The sequence below is a fragment of the Aotus nancymaae genome, unplaced genomic scaffold (genome assembly GCF_030222135.1).
Source record: "Aotus nancymaae isolate 86718 unplaced genomic scaffold, 86718_ANA_hifiasm-v0.15.2.pri h1tg000016l, whole genome shotgun sequence".
NCBI classification, from domain to species: domain Eukaryota; kingdom Metazoa; phylum Chordata; class Mammalia; order Primates; family Aotidae; genus Aotus; species Aotus nancymaae.
The window spans coordinates 72146039-72168769 of record NW_026988428.1 but is presented as its reverse complement, the minus strand read 5'-3'; the positions used below and the strand labels follow the sequence as shown (position 1 = coordinate 72168769).

The following is a 22731-nucleotide window of genomic DNA, read 5'->3' as shown; positions in this document are numbered from 1 at the left end:
CACTCATGCACAGCGTGGGGGGCCACCTTTGGTGACACCCATATTTGTGGGTGGTGCTCTGTGTTCTGTGTCCGCGTGGCTGTCTGTGTCTCTGTTGGTGCTCACATAGGGGTTTCTGTGACACTTCTGCCTACTGTCAACTCTTGGCTCCCAGGGGTTGGGGGCTGTCAGGCTAATTCTTTCCAAGCAGTGCCCACCACAGCATCCTGGGGACATCATGGTAAACTGAGGCTGTTGAAGGGAGAGGGGAGGCTCTGTGGAGATCCATCTGCACACTGGGGTCCTCGTCTTAGCCTTGTCTCTACTTGCTAAGTGAGCCTCGAATAGCCATGTGACCAGTCTGGATCCCATTTTCCTCCTTTGAAGTGAGGATGAGGGGATCTTGAAAGCCTCTTCTAGCTTTCAGTGGTCCGTGGTTCTGGTTTGTGACTAACAGTGCTTTGGTTCCACTCATTCAAAGCCCAGCAATCTCCCTTCAGATGGGAGCCCAGCCCTCAGGAGTGTCAGCAGTGGCCGACCAAGGAACTCTGATTCTCCCCTGCCCTCACCCTGGTGCAGCCCCTTGCCTCCTGACTTGTGAATGCACGTGCAGCCCCCAGTTTCCTACTCCCTCCCTCCCTCTCACCATGGTTTGGTTTTTTGCCTTCCCAGATGTGTGTAAGCCAGCCTGTTCCAGAGCTTTCAGGGTGCAGACAGCATCAGCTCCACGCAGCCTCCCGATGACTCCAGAAATAAGCGAGGCCTCTAATCTTATATCTCCAGCGGTTTATAAATTTGTTTGACAGACACCACATCCAGGCCCACCCTTTCCTGCCTCCCTTAGCTCTGGCTCCATCCAGCAACCCAGTGATCAATGGTAGGGGGTCCCCCCTACCCCCGGCCATAAGTAACCCCCTGCTGTTCCCTGGCTTAGGGCACAGGAATGAGCAGGAAGGGAAGAGTGTACCACCTGCCATGACCATCTCTCCACAGCAGCTTTTGAGAGAAATTGGCCTCCAGAGGCAACCTGGGGAGAACGAGCCCTTAGTGGGAGGCCCGTGGTCCATGCTCAGCTGACCTGGCTCCTTCTCTGGTTTCTGGAAGGTGGCAACTGCTGATGGGATGTAAGCTCATCTCTCTCTGCCCTGTGGACCTTGGCCAATTTGCAGCCATCTCCTGCCCCTGGCTTTGCCCGCTTCCCACTCACCCTCTGAAGAGGGGTGAGGAGCAGAAGGGAAGACGGTTGCCTCCATTAACTTCCCACATCTTTTAGATGTATGAGGTTTCCAGATTACGCTGACCTGAAGGCTCCTCTCTTCCCCTTCTGCAGGGTATGGCAGCTGGAGAGAACTGGCCAAGGCTCTGGCCAGCAGGAACATCCCAGCTGTGGACCCACACCTCCAGTTCTACCACCCCCCGAGGCTGAGCCTCAAGGTAGGTGACTGGCTAGCCCATTGTCCTGCTGGTGCCTTAACATGGGTCCCCAGGTGCTCTGCCCAGTTGTCTTAAGGGTAACCTCCACTACTCCATGGGAGGAGAGGCAGAAGAGAAACAGCCCCTAGAATCCTAGTCTGGCCTCAGGACTTCCTAGCTGAGCTGCAGAGATGTCATCCAGCCTCCTCAAAGCCTGGGGCTGCCACTGGGCCGGGTTTTCTGGTATCTGCCCTTGTCCCCTAGTTCAGTTTGCCCATGTTGGAACCACTCCGGGCCTGTGACCTCCATCACCAATGGCATGAGCTGCCTCTCACTAGGGTGAGGGCTGGGCTGAGCTGTGCTTGCTGCTGAGACTAGAGGTGACGAGGTGGACACACACTCCTCCCTGCCCATAGCTGGGAGTATAAACTTGTAGTGGAGCATTTCCTTGTTGTGTTTCTTGAGGCAACGGTCCCAAGGAGGCAGCTTAGAGAAACTGGGGTCCAATTCAGTCAGGAATCCCAAAGCTGAGCCTAGAACAGACATGGATCCCAGAGCTGGACCAGAGCCAAACTGAACCTGTGGACCTGCACGATAGGGAGGGTTTGGGGTGTCCCTGAGGGGCTCCCACTTGTTGGAACCCAAATCTAGAGAGCTGGGCGATAAGGAGGAAGAGGGAGCCAAGCCCCTTGCCATCAAGAGGTCCTGACCTAATGAGGGTAAACTTTTTTCCCATATGGGGAAGATAGAAAATTCAGAAAAGTGAGGGAAACTGAGGAGCACTCATTGATGAAACTACGGAGATGTATTCCCCAGGGATATCGTGTGAATAACAGATGGCAGTGTGCTCTGAGCTGACGCCTCCTGGGAGCAGGCGCTGTGCCTCCTGGCCCTCTGCTTCCCCATGGGCACGTCCAAGGGGCCTCAACCCTGTCCTGCCAGCAGTTTCTTCTCCTAATATTCCTACCAAGCTCATTCTTCCTTCTTCCACTAGGACCATGAAATTGACCGAGGTGGAAGCAGTAACAGCAGCTACTTGAAGTGGAACAAGCCTGTCCCCTGGCTCTCAGAGGTAAGGGACTTTCTACTGTCCCAGCTCTTTAAGAGAGTTAAAAAATAATTTTTACAGATAATTCCAGCGATCACAGAAAACTTTCTACTAGTGAATTTAGATTTTTTAAAAGTTATTAATTTAGTTAGTTTTTTGGTGTTGTTTTTAGAGAAGGGTCTCACTATGTTGGCCAGGCTAGTCTCAAACTCCTGGGCTCAAGCAGTCCTCCAGCTTTAGCCTCCTGACTAGCTGGGATTACAGGTGGGCATTACTGCACCCAGCTTAGTGGTTTCATGAAAAATTTTCACTGCAAGCATTCCAGGTTTATTCGATTTCTCTCTTTAGAGAAGGAACACTCACATTTGCCAGCCTTTCATGTGGCAGGCTTTGTGGATCGTCTCATCTCAGCTTTATGGCCCTGTGAGATAGTGTTATTATCCTGATTTTATAGGTGGAAAAACAAGCTCCGGAAAGCTACAAGACTTTCATGGCCATGCCAATCCCATCTTAAAGATAAGCATCCCAAACTGTCTTTCTTGGGCCACTAAATCCCATAAGATATTCCAGGAAGAAAAGAGTCCATTGTTAAATAAGTTTTTAAAACTGTAATATACTACCTTGCCTTCCTGGAAATGTACATTAGCATATGAAAGATTATGAGTTCCGCAGTCATCTGTTTAACTTGGTTTAGCTCAGCGTGTCTCAAGCTGAATTGCTTTTTTTCCATGAAATGCCTGTTATGCTCTGTGAAACTAGTGCTCTAGGTGTCATAGAAATGCCCTAAGGAACATGCACTGGGAAATGCAGCTTTAGAAAACTTTTATAGGAAGCAGTTAAATGTGAATAAAAGCTGTCAGACCATCATAATATCTTTCATTTATATAGGCTTCGATAGATTGTGTTTCTTCTTTTCGTTTTTTTATTTTTTAGACACAGGGTCTTTCTCTGTTTCCCAGGCTGGAGTGCAATGGCACAATCATAGCTCACTGCGTCTTGAACTCCTGAGTAGCTAGGACTACAGAGGCATACCACCACGCCTGGATAATTTTTAAAAAAATTTTTTTGTAGAGACAGGGTCTCACGATGTTGCCCAGGCTGGTCTCAAACTCCTGGCTTCAAGCGATCCTCCTGCCTTGGCCTTCCAAAGTGCTGAGACTACAGGCCTGAGCCCCTGTGCTTGGCCCCAGATTCTTTTTCTTTTGGTGAAGAAACTGAGGCTCAAGGAAGTTAATTAACATACACAGGATGACCTTGAGTAAATCGTTATGCCAAGACTTCCGAGTAGCATGGTGCTTTGGAGATGAAAATTTTTAATTTGAGTCCCTTATTTGACAGCTTGTATAGAACCCAGTGTCTTTAGTCTGGAGGCCCTGTGGACGCCAATTACTTTTCTTGGCTGGTTAGCTCATTGTTTTTATCCAAACCTATCATGGATTGAGCTCTTCAGCCTGGGTGGTTTTATTTCCAATCCACCCACTTGCTCTGGGGCAGGAGTGAAGGAAGCAGTATTGTACTGAACGTGATGTTAGGTTATCCACACTGTGAAACTGCCTCCTTTTAAAGCCCTGGGAGAGGATGGATTACAACACTGGCACACCTGCACTAGATGACATCACCAGGTAATTATGCCCCACCCTACCTGGAGATCATACTTTGAAAAGAACTTGCCTTACAGATGATTTGGTCTGGTGATCCAGCCTTCCGTCCTTCAAGGATAGCTTGGACCTTTTTTCTTAATAAACTAATTATTTTGAAAGCTTATAGCACCATAACATTCTGCATTTTTTAATAATTAATTTCTCCACTTGTTTTTGCCAAGCAAGGACATATGTATAAACATATAATGAAACAAAAACAGTGAACAAATAGCAAATAGTGATTAAAATTCGGCTGGGCTTGGTGGCTCAAGTCTAGAATCCCAGCACTTTGGGAAGCCAAGCTGCTTTAGCCCAGGAGTTCCAGACCAACCTGGGCAACATGGTGAGACCTTATCTATACAAATAATAATAATAATAAAAGCCAGCCGTGGTGATGCATGCCTGTGGTCCCAGCTACTTGACAGGTGGAGGTAAAGAAAAAGAAAAGAAAAGAAATATTGGATATTTTAGTAAGTGTGTATGGCCTTTTCGTGGTAAATGACTGATTTTCCTTTTTTTTTTTTTTGAGATGGAGTCTCACTCTGTCACCCAGGCTGGAGTGCAGTGGTGTGGTCTCAGCTCACTGCAACCTCCACCTCCTGGGTTCAAGCAGTTCTCTGCCTCAGCCTCCCAAATAGCTGGGATTACAGGCGCCCACTTCCACACCTGGCTAATTCTTTTCGTATTTCTAGTAGAGACAAGGTGTCCATCTTGGCCAGGCTTGTCTTGAACTCCTGACCTTGTGATCTACCCGCCTTGGCCTCCCAAAGTGCTGGGATTACAGGCGTGAGCCACCACACCCGGCTTCATTTTTAAATATTAAAAATAGCTTACAAAATCATCATTGCAGTCTTCATGGATCTTCAGGGATTCACTGATCCAATCCTCCTTTTTTTTTTTTTTTTTTTTTTTTTGAGACGGAGTTTCGCTCTTGTTACTCAGACTGGAGTGCAATGGCGCGATCTCGGCTCACTGCAACCTCCGCCTCCTGGGTTCAGGCAATTCTCCTGCCTCAGCCTCCTGAGTAGCTGGGATTACAGGCACACACCACTATGCCCAGCTAATTTTTTGCATTTTTAGTAGAGACGGGGTTTCACCATGTTGACCAGGATGGTCTCGATCTCTTGACCTCGTGATCCACCCGCCTCGGCCTCCCAAAGTGCTGGGATTACAGGCTTGAGCCACCGCGCCCGGCCTCAATCCTCTTATTTTACCAATGAGGAGAATAAGGAAGACAGGCCCTGGAGAGGTTAAACAACACAGCAGTCACACAGCTGCATAATGGTGCCACCTGGCTTCCAGCCCAGCCTTGCAGTCTCTCCACATTATGGAGACCTCTGTTCCCATCCCCTTGCCTGTCCCTGGCCAGCAGGAAGTTTCCAGTTTAATGATACATGTCATTTATTGAGCATCTGCTAGTGTCCAGGAGGTGTCAGGTTGTTCTGTTATCCCCCTTCCAGATAATGTCTCAGAGAGGTCAGCTCAGGTCACAGAGTTAGTGCAGGGCCCTGCCGTAAAGGTGAGCAAGGGCAGGAGATGAGAAAGAATGACAATGGCCTCCTCTTTCACTGTTTCCCTGCCCTGGGCTTTGGCAGGCAGCCCGGGGTCTCTGAAGCCAGAAGTCACCCTCGGGAGCTCAGCAGCCTCAGACATTTTACTTGGTGCAGCACCAGAGGCCGACTGATCAGATTGGATGGCAAGGGGGCTGGGCTTCACGGAGTGACTGTCTCAAAGCTTATTCACACAGACCCTGATCTCAAGACACTCATTAACAAACCCCAGTGCCAATCTGTTCCTGTGTTGGTAAATGCACTGCTCCATTCACCAAAATGCCTTGTCTGCTAGCCAGGCCACTCCCCAAACCCAAAATAGGTATAAGAAAGAAATTTGGTGTGTACAAAGTCAGATCAAAGCAAGTGGGATCAGAGTTTTCGTGGGTTGTTCACACAGGCTTTGAGAAGGCAGCGTCTCTCTTTTGTGGACAGAACTGTGACACAGACTCCTGTTCTCAGCCTTTCCTTTGGTTTTTTTTTTTTTTTTTTAAGAGACAGTCTGGCTTTGTTGTGCAGGCTAGAGTGGAGTACAATGGCGCGATCTCGGCTCATTGCAACCTCCGCATCCAGGGTTCAAGTAACTGTCCTACCTCAGCCTCCCGAGTAGCTGGGTTTACAGGCACATGCCACCATGCCCAGCTAATTTTTTTTGTATTTTAGTAGAGATGGGGCTTTACCATGCTGCCCAAGCTGGTCTCAAACTCCTGAGCTCAGGCAATCCTTCGGCCTCGGCATCCCAAAGTGCTAGGATTACAGGCATGAGCCACTGATTTTTAAAAAAGTTTTATTGAACTGTAATTCACATACCATACACTTCATCCATTTAAAGTGTACAATTCAAGGCAGGGTACGGTGGCTTACACCTGTAAACCCGGTACTTCGGGAGGCTGAAGTGGGAGGATTGCTTGAGACCAGAAGTTTGAGGCCAGCCTGGACAACATAGGGAGACCCCATTACTACTAAATAAAAAAATTAGCCAGGTGTAGTTACATGTACCTGTAGCCACCTGGGCAGCTAAGGAGAAAGGATTGCTTGAGAACAGGAGTTTGAGGCTGCAGAGAGCCATGACTGTGCCACTGCACTCCAGCCTGGGCAACAGAGCGAGACCCTGACCTTAAAAAAAAAAAAAGTAGATCGAGTACCTCGAAACTCTGAACAGGACATAGGAGTTCCTGGTGTGTAGGAACCAGTGACCTAATCACCCTGCTGTGTTCCTCCAGGGGAGGCCCCACTGCCCCATGAGTTAAAACAGAACCACCAGCCAGGTATGCTTGGTCTTGTTAGTTTGAATCTGGTTGAGTAGCAGAGGGTACAGCAGAGGCAGAGGGTCAGTCAGTGCTCATGTCTCATGACAGGCTTCCGAGTGCTCAGGGAGGTAGAGCTGATGGCTCCTGGCTTTGTGCCGCTCTGAACCTCCTACCTCCACCATAGACCCTGGCGCAGGTGACACCCTTTTGTTTACATGTCTGCCTCCTTTGAGGACTACCTCTGTTTCATCTTTAAGGGGTTCAGTGCTGGAAAAGATACCTGGGAATGGGATACAGTGGGCCAGACCCTGCCCAGCCTCCTGGAACCGAGGAGCTGGGGCGGGCGGGGGGTGCACACGCTCACTCATAGACTTATAGAATGGAGGAACATACTGTTCTGGGCTTAGCTCCTCCAAGCATTTGTTCATTTAAATAATTAAGATGTGCAGGGAACACAGGGGAGGGAGCTGTTCCCTCTGCCTGGGGACGTCATAGAAGGCCTCAGAGATTAATATTTGACAAGAGCTTTGAAGGATGAGCAGGAGTTTGCCATGTAAGGAGGAAGTGAATGGGCCTTCCAATCAGGAGATGTCATTTTCAAAAGCATGGAGACGTGAAAGAGCATGAGGATTTTAGCAAAGACAGGGGTTTGGTGTGGGTGGAGCAAAGGCGTGTGACGGGGAGTGGTGTGAGGTGAGGCTGGAAAAGGCAGGTCAGTTGTAAAAGACTCCACGTGCTGGGTGAGGCTCTGTTCTGAAGCCTTGTGGGAACCTTCGGAGGTTTTAAGCAGCAGAGTGACTTGGTCAGATCTCTGCTTTAGAACGACAGTTCTGGAGGCAGGAGGAATCAGTGTGGGGGAAAAGCTGAGGTCCAGTCGGAGGCTCTGCTGCATCCCAGGGAGCACCCCAGAGGGGCAGTGGATATTCCTGTGTGACCCACACCACTGCACGATGCCCTCCCCGCTCCCAAGGGTTACTTGCTGCGTGTCCTTGGGGAGTCATTTACGTCTCTGAGCTTCAGTGTCCTCACCCTTAAAACGAGAGGGTTCCAACAGGTATCTTCTCCAGCACTTCTAACTTTGGAAGTTTCAAAACCACCATTGGCCATAGACATGCTCTGGCGCTTGGAGTGACCAGTGCCCCTCCCTAGGACTTAGTCCCTGCTGGACAATGGAGCGAGTGGGCGGAGGGCAGGGCTGGCATGCTGGAGTCTCAAGTTCCTGCCAGACACAAAGTTTCTAAAACTCAGAGGGACACAAATCCTTGGGGTGGGGGAGGAAGAGGGTGCCCACCGGCCCCTTAGAGACCCCCACCGACAGCCTGAGCGTGGGTGAAGCATGGTTTGAGGGCTAGCTTAATGCTGGGTAAAGGCCTGGGCCCAGCGCAGGTAGGTCCTCTCACCCTCCCTGCCTGGGGCTACCTGCAGCATCGGAGGATCTGCTGAGCGGCCAGCCAGTGCCTCCCTCTGCCCCTCCTCCCCCTGCCCAGTCCCCGTGCTCTCTGGCCTCCAGGCTGAACACAACAGGCTTCTCTGGTGGCATGCCCTCCCCCACTGCCCTCCCTCCTGGGATCTGTGTCTCCTAGGGAGGGGGCAGAAGGAGGCCTTTGGAGGAGACAGCTGAGTCTTATAAACCGGACTTGAGGACTTTCCGCCGAAGTAGCACAATGTACCCATTCTTTCCTTCCTTGAAGCCTTAACCCGCCACCCACCAACCCAGCCCACATTCCCTCTCCCACCCATTGCAGTCCCCCACTCCTGTTTCAGTGAGTGATGGCTACTTCCCAAGGCCCACATTCCTAGCACTGACCAGGCCAGTGTGCTCAGTTTGCCCCAGTTAGTGCCCGGTTAGCGCTGAAGGGCCAGGGAGGGACAGGCTCTCCCGTGTCTTTCTGGATCCAGCAGTGGGCCAGTGTTCCCCAAGGCTGTGCCCACCACAGTGGCCACACCTGGACATTGGGCACTCCTGTTAAGGAGTTATCCCCTACCCCTCCTCTCCCCGCCCACCCATCCTCCCTCCTGCAGGTCTCTTGCTGAACTTGTGCCACTTCTTATCTGGGCGTCCAGTCTGGGTGTCCCCTCATAGCTCCTAAGGGCAGCCCAGATTTTGCTATCTGGTGGGTACGGTGGGGAGGCTATGGCAAGCTGCTGGTATGGAGCCATTGCCCCTCCCCCCACCTGGACAGAAGCCCTGGGGTAGGGGAGGACAGGGGATGTGACCCAAGGCCCACTGTCAGGATGATTGGCACAAAGTCCCCACGCCTCCCTCTCCTCTCAAGCTTCCAGCCCCACCACCCGCGCAGAGTGCTGGTTCCTGCCTTGGCCCTTTGTAGGGTCCTCTGCTCAGGGCCTCCAAGCCCAGTCCTGCAGAGGAGAGAGAGGATCCGACCTGACTAGCAGTGCCCTGCGGCTGTCCCAGGAGCGGCCTGCTCAGAGTGAGGCTTGGAGGCTTCAGAGAGCAGTGGGAGGCCGAGATGCTGGGCAGCTGGGATGGCCCCAGCTCCCTCCTGCAGCGCCTCCCAGCTGCTTTCCAAGGGAAGCCAGAAGCAGGGAGGCCACTGGGTAGATAAGGTTTCACAGGAAGACAGCTGTGGAGCTTTCCTCTCCTCAGGCATCAGGGACGGGGAGGGGAGAAGAGCACGTCTTTCCTGAAACCCCAGCCGGCTCCTCCTAGTTCCCTGTCGTCTGGGCCATTCTGTTGTGGCCATTGCCCCCTTTGCCTGGGGCACACAAGCCAGCCCCCTTCCTGTGTGGGAGGGCCAGGGGGAGTGTGTGTGTGCATGTGTGTGCACACCTGCATGGCCAGAGCAGACCTTGTCCTCAAGGCCAGGCCGTGGGGTGAACATGAGCACCAGGTTCCTGAAAGAGTGCTGGGCGCTAGGCTGGGGATGGGATAGAGTCTGTCAGACCTGCACAGTGAGAGGAGCACTGGCCCCTCTCTGCCCAGCCTCCTGGAGCTGAGGAACTGGGGCGGGCGGGGGTGCTCAGGCTCACAGCTCGTGCCTCCACCCTGCAGTTCCGGGGCCGTGCCAACCTGCATGTGTTTGAGGACTGGTGTGGCAGCTCTATCCAGCAGCTCAGGAGGAACCTGCATTTCCCACTCTACCCCCATGTGAGTGCCCGAGGGCTGCCTTGCCCACCTCCCTCCACACCTGCCTCCTCTGCCCACTTCTGTCTCATCTTTCCTTGCTTCTTTTCTGGTCCATATTTTCTCCTTTATCTCTTGAGCTCTCTTTTTGTCTGCCCATAATAGTTCCCTTGTTTCCTTCCTAGGGATTCTTTCAGTTTCGCCTTCTGCATCATTTCAGTTTCAGGCTCTCTAGCTCACAATATAATGTACCCAGGGCCACCATGTACAGTTGTGCTGGTTTTGCACTGTACAAGGTCTCCTGGACAAACAGGCAAATGGGAACTGAAATTGAGCCTGCACTCCACTCACCAAGCCACAGCCCCAGTCCCTCCTGTCATAGTCCCCTCCTGGTCTTCCCACCAGTCCTGGGTGGACCAATTTCCTCTTCCCTCTTCTGGGTAACAGTTTCCTTCCCCTTTCTTGGCATAGATTCGCACAACCCTGAGGAAGCTGGCTGTGTCCCCCAAATGGACCAACTATGGCCTTCGCATCTTTGGCTACCTGCACCCCTTTACCGATGGTGAGGGCAGCCCCAAAGTCCCGTCCTTCTTCCTGCTCTAGAGTTCTGCAGGGAACCCAAAGAACATCAGATAAGGTTATGGGTAGACTGCACTAACTTTGCTAGTCCACCCTCAGGGAGGAAGGAAGGGGAAACTGAGTCACACTGAGGTCTCATCCAGCTGCCACAGGCTGCCACTTTGCTCCCTGGTTTGCAGCCTGGAACGAGCTCTCTTTCTCTGTAAGTCTTTTCCATCTTCTCAGTGTCTCCCAAGATGTAGAAACCCCCACTTTACAGGAGGGAAGCCACAGCATCCAGCCCTGAAGGGAATATAATTGCTAAGACACTCAGAAAAGCCTCCAGCTTTTTATGCTGATGCCCGGCTTGCCCTCATCTGGAAACTCTCCCCGCTGCCCAGGGAAAATCCAGTTTGCCATTGCTGCAGATGACAACGCGGAGTTCTGGCTGAGCCTCGATGACCAGGTCTCAGGCCTCCAGCTGCTGGCCAGTGTGGGCAAGGTAGGGCCAGCTCAGCCCTGGGCCCTCCCATCTGTTCCTGGAGCCTGCGCATTGAGTCGGCCAGCAGCTGCTCGTTACTGTTAGCATCTCTGGTGTGACACCCGGGAGGAAGGGGTGGAAAAGAAGCCTCCTCCCTCACCCCTACCCTGCTACAAAGGGATAAACTGAGGATGGGGCTGAGGGAGGAGTAGGGAGGTGAGAGCAATGGGGAGGAGTGAGGGGTGGGGAGGTGAGAGGAGTGGAGAGGAGTTGGGAGTGAGGAGTGGGGAGTTGTGGGAAAGCTGGGAGTGAGAAGGGGGGAAAGTGGGGAGGAGTGGGGAAGAGGGAGGAGAAGGAGGAGGGGGAAGTGAGGAGGAGGGGGAAGTGAGGAGGAGGGGGAATGGGGAGGAGGGAGGAGGAGGAGGGATAAGTGAGGAGGGGGAGTAAGGAGGAGGGAGGAGGAGTGGGGAGTGATGAGTGGGGAGGAGTGGGGTGGGAGAATGCGCAGCGAGGAGGAGTGGGGAGCGAGTCAGGCTGACGAAAGACCACAGCGATTCAGCTATGGGGGACCCAGCCGCAGCATCTTTGGGGCCCTCTGGCCTTGGCTGGGTGTGGGGGGGACTCCTAGCAAGGCGGGCTGCCTCCTGCATGGCAGCACCCACTCCTTCACTCTTTCCTTTTCTCTCCCGCCACTCTCATCTTCCCTCCTCCTCTCTTCCCCACTTTTTCTCTGGCTTTTCGCCTTTCTTCTCATTCCTGGTCTCTCCACTCGCTGCCTGGCGTACTTCCTGTGTCCTCTGTTCCTCCCTCCTCCCCTCCTCTCCTCTCTTCCACACCTCTAGACTGGAAAGGAGTGGACAGCCCCTGGAGAGTTTGGGAAATTTCGGAGCCAAATTTCCAAGCCTGTGAGGTGAGTAGGGAGGGTCAGGACAGACAGGTGAGGCCTCAGCGCTGAGGCTGTCCACCAGCCCAGCTTCCTCCTGCAGAGGTTCCGTGTGTCCAGCCCCGGGGTCTCTGGCCCACCCTTCCTCATTTCACAGATGAGGAAACTGAGGCCCAGACAGGCTGACTTACTGCAGGTCACACAGCTATTTAGTGACACCCGGGACTGGAAAATAGGTCCCCTTCCTCCCAGTCCTTGCCCTCCCCCTTTTCTCCACACCTGTAGCAGCCTGGACACCGGCTCTGCCTGGGCTGCGGGGACTTCCTCGCGGTCATCCCTTGGTGGGCTGGGGGAGAGGAATCCCTTTCCCGCGAGGGGAAGGGAGCGTAGCCCGGCTTCGGAGCGCCACCTGGTGGTTGGCGCGCGCTCACGCAGGCGAGAAAAGCGCGCGTGGCTGGATGTCGCTGATGCGGGAAGGACGGGGCGTGGGGGTGAGAGGTGGTGTACAGACCCAGATGGAAGGAATACGTTCTAATGTTCAACAGTACAATAGGGTGGCTATAGTGACAACAACGTATTGTATATTTCCAAACAACTGGAGAAAAGGATTTGGAATATTCCCAAAACATAGAATGCCAATATGCTGAATGTGGGTGATGGGATCCTAAATCCCCTGGCTTGATCCTTACGCATCCTATGCATGCGACAAAAGACCATGTGCACCTCGTAAATCTGCACAAGTATTACGTATCAATGAACATACATTTAAAATTTTTAAGGAGACAATCTCGCTTGCAAAGAGCACTTGCTCCATGTGGAGCTCGGCAGAGCAGCTGGTACATGGCCCCTGGGGCAAGTCTGCCGGCGGAACCCCACCTCCACCACGCATCACCTGGTGACCCTGGCAAACTCCCCAAGCCTTCTGTGCCTCTGCGTTCTCCTCTACGAACAAGGATTACATGAGATCACCTGTTCACATATTTCTGTATGCATTTGGAACAGCTCCTGCCACAGCCTATGTGCTCTGAGGGCTTCTGTTACTGTTCTTTGGGTTCTTCCAATCATCCTGTGGAGTAGGTACTCTGATTATGCCCATCTCACCAAGAGAAAACAGCTCACACTGTTAGCAAGTGACAGAGTGGGGACTCGAACCTAGGCAGTTAACTCCTGGGGTTCTAAGAGCAAGGGGAAGGGACCAGGGAGCTTAAGGTGCTGGGAGGGGGTGGGACAGAGGCGCGACCCCAGGGCCCATGGAGATGGCACTCTGCTTCCCTGCCCTCTCTTCCGCCAGCCTGTCAGCCTCCCACAGGTACTATTTCGAGGTGTTGCACAAGCAGAATGAGGAGGGCACTGACCACGTGGAAGTCGCGGTGAGTTTCCTGCTGCTCCCGCTTCTCCCAGCTCAGTTTCTGGCACTCCTCTCCCCTTGTCCCTTGGCCCCTGTTGGAAATCCAACTACCTGCCACCTTCTGGATCTACCCTCTCTCTCCTCTCCCAGTGGCGACGGAACGACCCTGGAGCCAAGTTCACCATCATCGACTCCCTCTCCCTGTCTCTCTTTACAAGTGAGTAGGCTTTGGTCCTGGCCTGGAGACGAAGCCCAGCTGGGGCCAGCCTACCCCAAGGGATTTGTCAGGGGAGGCTGAAGTTTGAGATACTGGGGACATAGGTGTGAAGGGGTCCAGAACAAGAGTGGGACCTTATGACCAGGAGTCTTTAACGCTCCAGGGTCGGTGACCCCTTTGAGAACCTGCTAGAAGCTCTCTGAGCCCTTGCCTCAGAAAAATGCCCTTGTCTACCTATCCACACAAAATATTCTGAATACAACTTCAAGGGAGTCCAGAGACTGTGAGGCTCATGCCAGATTAAAGACCTTTGAGGGTGCGTGCAGTGGCTCACACCTGTAATCCCAGAACTTTGGGAGGCCAAGATAGGAGGATCACTTGAGCCAGGAGTTCAAGACCAGCCCAGGCAACATAGCAAGACCTCATCTTTACAAAAAATTAAAAATTATCTGGGTATGGTGTCTTGTGCCTGTTGTCACAGCTACTGGGAAGGATCACTTGAATCCAGGTGTTTGAAGCTGGAGCTGCAGTGAGCTATGATTGGATCACTGCATTCCAGCCTGGGCAACAGAGCAAGACTCTGTTTCAAAAGCAAAACAAAACAAGATAATAAAAAACCTTGAGTGAGTCTAATCCCCCATTTTACAGATGAAGTAACCATGGTTCTTGCAAAGCCATGGCCAGGGCAGAGGAAACCTTGTCACTTGCCCTCAGTGTGCAGGAAGTGACCTCTTTCTTCAACGTCATTTTCCATTTCATATCATTTCCTCAGTGGGACTCCTGTCCAGAGGCCCCAGTGAAAAACATGTCATCCATAGGCCTTCGTGGCAGGGGTAGATGCATGAACCCGAGAGACAGAGAGCAAAGAAGCAGCCAGCCCCCCACCTCCCTTCCCTGTGGATTGCGTTAACTTAGATGCTGAAACCAGATCAGCTGGGTTCAAACATGGCTTGGCCGCCTATCCATTGTATGATGTTGGGCAAATGACTTAGATTCTCTATGCCAAAGTTCCTCATCTCTAAACTAGGAATGATAGTACAGAAGGCATGTGGTGCTTCTGGAGATTAGATAGGTTAATATTTGGGATATTCTTAGAGCAGTGCCTGGCTTGTTATTAAGTGCTCTATAAGTGTTCAATAAATTAGGCATACATAATGACAAATTTCTAGCAGCCAGCAGTAAAACATTCTGAGAAACAAGTGTCTTTTTTCAATTATGCGACACAGTGTTTGGGTCAGCCATGGGGCTGGCAGAGGGGGCCGAAGGGAGATGACTCGTGAAGCCACCGCTGCAGTGAGGCCAGAGGGAGTGCAGCTGCACGCATCCTACACAGTGGCCCCTGGAGCTAGGAGCCTCATCTGCGTCTCTTCCCTGTCCAGCAAGGGCAGTGGGCAATGGACTGCTGTGCTCCAGGCCATACAGCCTCCTGCTGTTCTTTCCTCCCTGTGCCCAGATGAGACGTTCCTACAGATGAATGAGGTGGGCCACATCCCACAGACAGCAGCCAGCCACGTGGGCTCCTCCAACGCTCTTCCCAGGGATGAGCAACCACCCGCTGACATGCTTCAGCCTGACCCCCGGGACACCCTCTACCGAGGTAAGGCCTCGGCCAGCACTTGGCATCCTTTCTGGTGACACTGTGCTTCCAGGTACCCCGCTGATGGTGGGAAGACTTGAGAGACCTGTCACAGCATCCCAAACACCGCAGAACCGTTTATTTTTCTTATGAAATAGAACATGCACACAGAAAAGAGAGTATATAAATAAGTATAAACATATTTATGTGTAATTTTGCAATTCTGCGTATCATTGCAAAGCGAGCATTTGTGGAGCCACCACCCACAACAAGAAATAGAATTAGAGCCCAGAAGTCCCCCATGCATCCCTCCCTGGTCTCACATGTCCTCGTCTCTTATTGGATTCCAACTCTTGTCATTCAAGGAGAGAAATATGTTGACACCACAGTGTTAAAGTCTTAATGCATTATTCCTCTTGGAAGTGTTAACATTTTAAAAGATGACAAAGATGGCTGGTCATGGTGGCTCATTCCTGTAATCCTAGCACTTTGGGAGGCTGAGGTGGGAGGATAACTTGAGCTGAGGAGGCTGAGGCTGCAGGAGCCGTGATCACACCATGGTACTCCGGCCTGGGCGACATAGTGAGATCCTGTCTCAAAAAACATAAATAAAATAAAAATAAAAGGCAAAGTTTCTTTACTCCTCACTCCTCTCAAAAAAATGACAACTTATGCTAAGGGGGTGTTCAGCCCATGGTGGGAATCCAGTTATTGGTGCTGCATGAGGGTGGAGCCTTTGTGGCCTCTTAGAAGTTTCTAGACCTTATCGCAGTGATCCCTGCACAGTGACTCTAAAGTCAAACTCTGCCTTGTACCTGGGGCTGTGTCCTGAGCCCTCTGCTGCCAGGGTGCTCCTCAGATGGCCCTGCTCCAGGTGCGTGGGGCAGCCTCAGTCTGGCAGCGTCAGCCACAGATATCGGCGGGCCACAGCTGCCACTCGCGAATACAGAAAGGGTCCCATTCGGGGCAGAGGACTTCAGCCCCAGTTTCAGGGCCACCCTCACCCTCATTCCTCTTCCTCTGCTGTCCTTAGTGCCTCTGATCCCCAAGTCACATCTCCGCCATGTCCTGCCTGACTGTCCCTACAAACCCAGCTACCTGGTGGATGGGCTCCCTCTGCAGCGCTACCAGGGACTCCGGTTTGTAAGTCTTGGGCCTGGGTGGTGGGCAACAGGACCGGGGAAGAGATTGCTGCCTGTGACTGGGATGGGAGGTGGTGAGGCTGACCTACCCATCTCTCCGACATCCCATCCCAGCAGACAGGAAGGCCTCACAGGTCCCTGGGCTGGGAAGAACTTGCACTCCCAGATGGACTGCCCCGAGTGGACTGTCCAGCAGAGCCTGCATGTGGGTGCTCTGCCTCAGGACCCCCCGCACACACCAACTCTGCCCCCATGATGATGTCAGGGGGTCTGGCCGAGGCTTCCTACACTCCCTGCTCCAAGGGCCACACAACCCTACCCGGCCTGGTCATCCCCGCTAGCTAGTCAGCCAGCAGGACTCATGCAAGCCAGAGACCAGGCACTGGGCGAGAAAGAACTCTGGAGAGGAAGTTAGCTTTGAAGAACCCAGAACCCATGTGGAAGTCAGACAGGCAGAGTTGCTACTCTCCTGTCAGTCCAGATCTAGAGATGATTACAAGGAAGAGCTGGAGGCCAGAGGAAAGAGGTCAGGAGGCATCGCCGGGTCAGAGAATGGCTGGGGTGTAATTGAGAAGTTCTTTGGTGGTGGTGACCACAAGCTATGTTTAAGGGGGACAGAAGAAGCAGGGAAGTAAATAAGAAGATGGGTTGTTCTAGGGCCATGGGAGGTTGCAGGCAAAGGTTCAGAGGCTTCAGGAGAGGATCAGGTGGCAGAGGGAGGAAGGAATGGTTTTGGCTGAAGTTGAGGGATGGGAGCTGGTTCAGAGGAGGAGATGTGAGCCAGGAGCTTGACTCAGGGGTTGCATGTGGTCCATGGAGCCCAGGAAAGCTGGCATAACAAGTGGAATGAAACCCCCCCCCCACTGCATAACCAAATGTCTCATTCAGCGCTCAAAGCAGCCCTTCTCTCCCTGTCAAAGGTAGGTCCCTAGCAGCTCTACATGATCCCAGCCAGAGGCAGGCTTAACCCTGGCTGGGTGATTTCTTAGCAAGATCTCACTTTCTTACTCCTGCTGTTGATTATTTTACTTCCAGGTTCATCTGTCTTTTGTTTACCCCAATGACTATACCCGCCTGAGCCACATGGAGACCCACAATAAATGCTTCTACCAGGAAAATGCCTACTACCAAGACAGGTGAGTGACACTGAGTGGGGCAAGAGGTGGCCCTGCAGGAGGGCTCTGCAGGGGCCAGGAGAGCTGCCTGGACCAGAGTGGCCGTGGTGGCCTCCCAGCCCAAAGAGTCTTTGCTCTTCCTGAGTACCCGCCCCGTGCCCCGCTCCCCTGACACATATCCGCTCACCCAGCCTCCTTCCTCCACTCCAGTTTGGGGCAAAATGTCAGACTCCTGTTGAGACTTCCAGCAGGGCCAGGGCTGAGACCGCAGGGCACTGGCTGCCAGTGCACACCTCCCTTCCTCCTGCAGGTTCGGCTTTCAGGAGTACATCAAGATTGACCAGCCTGAGAAGCAGGGGCCGGAGTTGCCAGGTACAGAGTGACAGCTGAGGCTTCCAGGTCAGACTGAGAGGGGCGACCATGGTCTGTTTCCAGGGGAAGTTCAGACCATGCCAGCCCCACCCCCGAGGAGCTCAGAATCCAAATCACATGACCTCTCCCCTGATACCCAAGGGAGTGGAGAGCATGACTCCTGCCTTTTCCATATCCAGGCACATATGGAAAGTGACTCTATTTTTAGCAGCATGCTGGGGTCAGCTGGAGGAGAGTGAGAGCCTGGGGGAGGTTACTTGGACTGCTGGAAAGGGTCACTGTCCCTGGCGCACCAGTTGGGAGGTTCTGGTATAGACAAGCACTGTCTTCTGAGGCCTTTCTTGGGGGATTAGGGCATGGCTGGGGCCATCTGCTGGGTCCCTCAGGTGCTGTGCACCTGCCAGGCACTTGATGCCATTGATCTCATTCATCTTTACAACCCCATGGGAGATGCAGGATTATACCCTTTTTGCAGATGAAGAAACCGGGGTCAATTGAGGGTGAGTACCTTGCCCAGGGTCACAAAATAAGTGCTAGAGCCTGGATTCAACCCCAGTCTGGAGTCCCACGGTGGTTCACACATATGATCACCCTCTGTCTTGCATGTCTTGTTTGGAAAGGGTTAGAAACTCCTGACATGAGAAATGGTTGTTATTAACAGCAGGTTTTGAGGAAAGCCTTCTAGAAGAGCCCCAATATGGCAATTTGGCAGAGGAGACCCTAGCCTCCAATGACCAGAATGCCAGGATGCTAGAAGGAAAGCAGACACCTGCCTCCACTCCAGAGCAAGATGTCACCGACTACCGCCTCCGAAGCCTGCGGAAACTCCTGGCTCAGCCTCGCGAGGGCCTGCAGGCCCCCTTCTCCAAGCCGAACTCCACAGCACCCTTCCCAGGGGGCACCAGCAGCATTCCAGTGCCGCAGCCAGAGAAGAGGAAGCAAAAACCCAGCCCTGAGCCCAGCCAAGATTCACCTCATTCTGACAAGTGGCCCCCTGGGCACCCTGTGAAGAACCTGCCTCAGATTATGGGTCCCAGGCCCAGGCTCCAGCTCAAGCCCACTGGTGACAACCCCAAGAAGACTCTAGAGCAGTCGCAGTGGCTGAACCAGGTGGAGTCGTACATTGCAGAGCAGAGATGGGCTGACAGGATGCAGCCTCAGGCCCCCAGGAGGGGCTGGCATGGGGATGAGGAAGTGGTGGCAGCTGTAGGCCAGGAAGGACAAGTGGAGGGAGAGGAAGAGGGAGGAGAAGAGGAAGAGGAAGAGGAAGAGGATATGAGTGAGGTGTTCGAGTACGTACCTGTGTTTGACCGGGTTGTAAACTGGGACCAGACTTTCAGTGCCCAGAATCTCGATTTCCAAGCCCTGAGAACTGACTGGATCGATCTGAACTGTAACACATCTGGCAACCTGCTGCTTCCAGAGCAGGAAGCTCTTGAGGTCACGCGGGTCTTCTTGAAGAAGCTCAACCAGAGGAGCCGGGGGTAAGGTAAAGGGCTCTCCTGGGGCCAGGGACTGGGGCACATGGCAGCCAGCTGGCCTGGAAGGCAGGGGCCTAGGGCCTGGTAGCAGGTTCCCCTTGCTGCAGAAATAGCTTTACCCCCAACTCAGGCTCCTGGGAAGGACAGGTGCCTGGGGCCCCTGCCCCTGGAGAGGATCTGGACCAGTCAGGTCTTTGTCCCAATTTGGGCAAGGTTCTGAAATCCCTGGGTGCCTGGCCCAGGACATGTGTTGAGGACTGGACGGGCTTGGCAGATGAGGTCCCCTCCTCCAGGGAAAGAGCTAGTAAATAGACAAACAGGCAAATACAAATTAAGACCCCGCATGTGGGCTGGAAGGGCTAGGGCATGAGGCATGACTGGAGTTGTTTTTTCATTCATTTATCCATTCATCCAACCAATCAACATTTTTTAAGATAAAATTTATATAACATTTAAATCACCATTTTAGGGTTTACCTTTCAGTAGTTTTAAAAGTACATTTATAGTGTTGTGCAACCATCTCCACTGTCAAATTCCAGAACATTTTCATCACCTTTAGAAGAAATTATACTGGCCAGGTGCAGTGGCTCACGCCTGTAATCCCAGCACTTTGGAAGACTGAGGTGGGCGGATCACTTGAGGTCAGGCGTAGGAGACCAGCCTGGTCAACATAGTGAAACTCTGTCTCTACTAAAAATAAAAATTAGCTGGGCTTGATAGCACACAGCTGTATTCTCAGATACTCAGGAGGCTGAGGCAGGAGAGTCCCTTGAACCCTGGTGGCAGAGGTTGCAGTGAGCCAAGATCGCGCCACTGCGCTCCAGCCTGGGCGACAGAGTGAGACTGTCTCAAAAAAAAAAAGAAACCATATGTGTTAGTGGTTACTTCCCGTTTCTCCCCTCACCCCCAGTCCCTGGCAATAACTGCTTTCACTTTGTAGCTCTATGGATTTTCCTATTCTGGAGACATTTTATACCAACAGAACCATATAACATGTGGCCTTTGTATCTGGCTTTTTGCGCTTAGCAGAATGTTCACTTAGCGAGAGTTTCATTCATGTTGTAGAATGTATTAAATGCTTCATTTCTCTGTATTGCTGAGTGATATTCTGTTGTATGGACACACACCACGTTTTGTGTGTCCATTCATCAGTTGCTGGACATTTAGGCTGTTTCTACTTTTTGACTATCACAAATATAACACCACAATGAACATTCATGTACAGGCTTTTCTGCGAACATATTTTCGGTTCTCGGGTAGATATCTAGGAGTAGAATTTCTGGGTCGTATGGTGACTATGTTCAACACGTTGAGGAACTGCCACTCTGATTTTCGAATCAGCTGCATCGTTTCACATTCCCATCAGCAGTGTGCGAAGACTTCAGTTTTTCTACCTCCTTATCAACACTTGTTATTTTTCATTTCATTTTGTTTTGTTTTAAATAGCCATCCTCATGAGTGTGAAATGGTATTACTTTTATTTCTCTAGTGACTCATGATTTTGAGTCAACTGACATTTCTCTTATAGCTCATTTTGTCATGGAATGTTGATTCCAACATTTTTATTGAGGGTCAATTTCTCAAGGAAACTCTTCAGTATGACCCCCTTTATTCACCTTATGTGCTTAGAATCTTAGAGCTGTACAAGACCTTCAAGATTATCACAGCTCAATGGGTACTTTTTTTTTTTGAAATGGAGTTTTGCCTTTGTCACCCAGGCTGGAGTGCAGTGGTGCGATCTTGGCTCACTGTGACCTCTGCCTCCCGGGTTCAAGTGATTCTCCTGCCTCAGCCTCCTGAGTAGCTGGGATTACAGGCACCAGTCACCACGCCTGGCTAATTTTTTGTATTTTTAGTAGAGATGGGGTTTCATCATGTTGATCAGTCTGGTCTTGAACTCCTGACCTCAGGTGATCCACCCGCCTCGGCCTCCCAAAGTGCTGGGATTACAGGCCTGAGCCACATCCTCCAAACATGGTGGCAGTGAACCCTAGAGAGATTGCACATTTTGCCTGAAGCCCTACAGCCAGCCAGTGGCAAAGCTAGGACAAAAACAAAAACAGAAAGCTGGGGTCTCCTGACAACTAGCCTTGCAGGCTTCTAGCGCACCATTCTACCCTCACAGTGCGGGAAGGAATCACTCAACCTCCCCACACTTTCTGCCATAGGAGGTACCAGCTACAGCGCATTGTGAATGTGGAGAAGCGTCAGGACCAGCTACGTGGGGGTCGCTACCTCTTGGAGCTTGAACTGTTGGAACAAGGCCAGCGCGTGGTACGACTCTCGGAGTATGTGTCTACGCGAGGCTGGCAGGGCATCGATCCAGCTGGCAGGGAGGAGTCTGAGGCCCGGAACCTACAAGGCCTGGTGTGGGACCCACGCAGCCGTCGGAGACAAGTCCTCAATAGCCGGACCCGAGAGCCCAAGCTGTGCTGGCCCCAGGGTTTCTCCTGGAACCACCGAGCCGTGGTCCACTTCATTGTGCCTGGTGAGCCTCAAGCCGAGCCTGGGCGTTCTCGGGAGGGGTCCTAACACTGTCACAAGCACCCACATCTGCTTTCACCGATTCAATCCCATAAGAACTTCTGAGAAAGACTACCTTATAGTTGGGGAAACCGAGGCTCAGGAAAGGAAAGGCACCAGTTTAAGGTTATGTGGCTGTAAACGTTGAAGCTAAAAGCAAACACTGCCTCGTAGGCCAGTGCTCTTTCTTTCATACCAGGTTTCAGGGTTGGGTGTGATAACTGGGATTGCTAGTACTGGGGTGATCATTGCTCTGGGGAAGGAAGACACAGAGGGTATTAATGCTGTGATTAGCAGGGTTTTATATGAGAAGGAGGAACAGGCAGGCGTATAACAATGGGGACAGGACGATGATACTGAGATGGACAGAGAGCAGAGTTTCACTGTTAGAGTGTGGTAGGGCTACTGACGATGAGCCCCGGCCAAGGCCTTCTCCGGGGCCCCTGCCTGGGAAGAGGGTACATGAGGAGCAGGTTGAAGAGGTCCCCTTAACTGGTGAGCACTCCCTTTGCCTTTATGTCTCTGTGCTGCATTGCTAATGGTTTTGCAGAGTGGCACTGTTTGCTCAGCAGAGGTCTGATGGGCACTCCTGACTCATGTGGGAACTGAGAGTGGAGATGCTCATCTTTGCCTTGTCTGTGTTTCTTTCTCCTGCCTGGCCCCCTGGGGTAGTGAAGAACCAGGCACGCTGGGTACAGCAGTTCATCAAAGACATGGAAAACCTGTTCCAGGTCACCAGCGACCCACATTTCAACATCATCGTCACTGACTATAGCAGTGAGGACATGGATGTTGAGATGGCGCTGAAGAGGTCCAAGCTGCGGAGGTGAGGGGGACCCCCAGCCAGTGGGCAGCGTGGGCTGCATCCGTCCTGAAGTCCTAGGGCTGCTGCGTCCAGGGTACAGCCAGAAGTCCTGCCCAGCCTTCCTGATTCCTAGTCTCCAGCTTTTCCCAGAGGGCTCACCTGCCCATAATCCCATCCCAGGAGCACACATCACCTCTATGCCTGCCAGCTTCCTCCAGGGGACCACCACAGCTGAGTCCTGCTACGCGGTTCTCCCTCCCTTTCC

General features: G+C 52.3%; 1 protein-coding gene across 5 annotated transcripts in view; it reads left to right on the top strand.

The window, feature by feature from the left end:
* The window catches only part of B4GALNT3 (beta-1,4-N-acetyl-galactosaminyltransferase 3), a 96812-nt gene that overhangs the window by 68736 nt on the left and 5345 nt on the right, over positions 1 to 22731 (top strand). Inside the window, exons 2-17 of one of the 5 annotated variants that reach the window (XR_002477970.2) lie at positions 1310 to 1413; positions 2387 to 2464; positions 9894 to 9989; positions 10437 to 10527; positions 10925 to 11025; positions 11847 to 11914; positions 13179 to 13257; positions 13386 to 13452; positions 14906 to 15049; positions 16062 to 16171; positions 17206 to 17306; positions 17596 to 17657; positions 18319 to 19141; positions 21307 to 21626; positions 22339 to 22487; positions 22647 to 22729. Coding sequence is in view for 2 of the 5 variants with exons in the window: in XM_012434966.2 (XP_012290389.2) it covers positions 1310 to 1413; positions 2387 to 2464; positions 9894 to 9989; positions 10437 to 10527; positions 10925 to 11025; positions 11847 to 11914; positions 13179 to 13257; positions 13386 to 13452; positions 14906 to 15049; positions 16062 to 16171; positions 17206 to 17306; positions 17596 to 17657; positions 18319 to 19141; positions 21307 to 21626; positions 22334 to 22487; positions 22647 to 22701 (2453 nt within the window). In the remaining 3 variants the exon portion in view is untranslated. Of the gene's footprint in view, positions 1 to 1309; positions 1414 to 2386; positions 2465 to 9893; positions 9990 to 10436; positions 10528 to 10924; positions 11026 to 11846; positions 11915 to 13178; positions 13258 to 13385; positions 13453 to 14905; positions 15050 to 16061; positions 16172 to 17205; positions 17307 to 17595; positions 17658 to 18318; positions 19142 to 21306; positions 21627 to 22333; positions 22488 to 22646; positions 22730 to 22731 lie in introns of those variants that run through there. The other 4 variants (XM_012434966.2, XR_001104620.2, XR_001104619.2 and 1 more) reach the window with 4 other exon arrangements.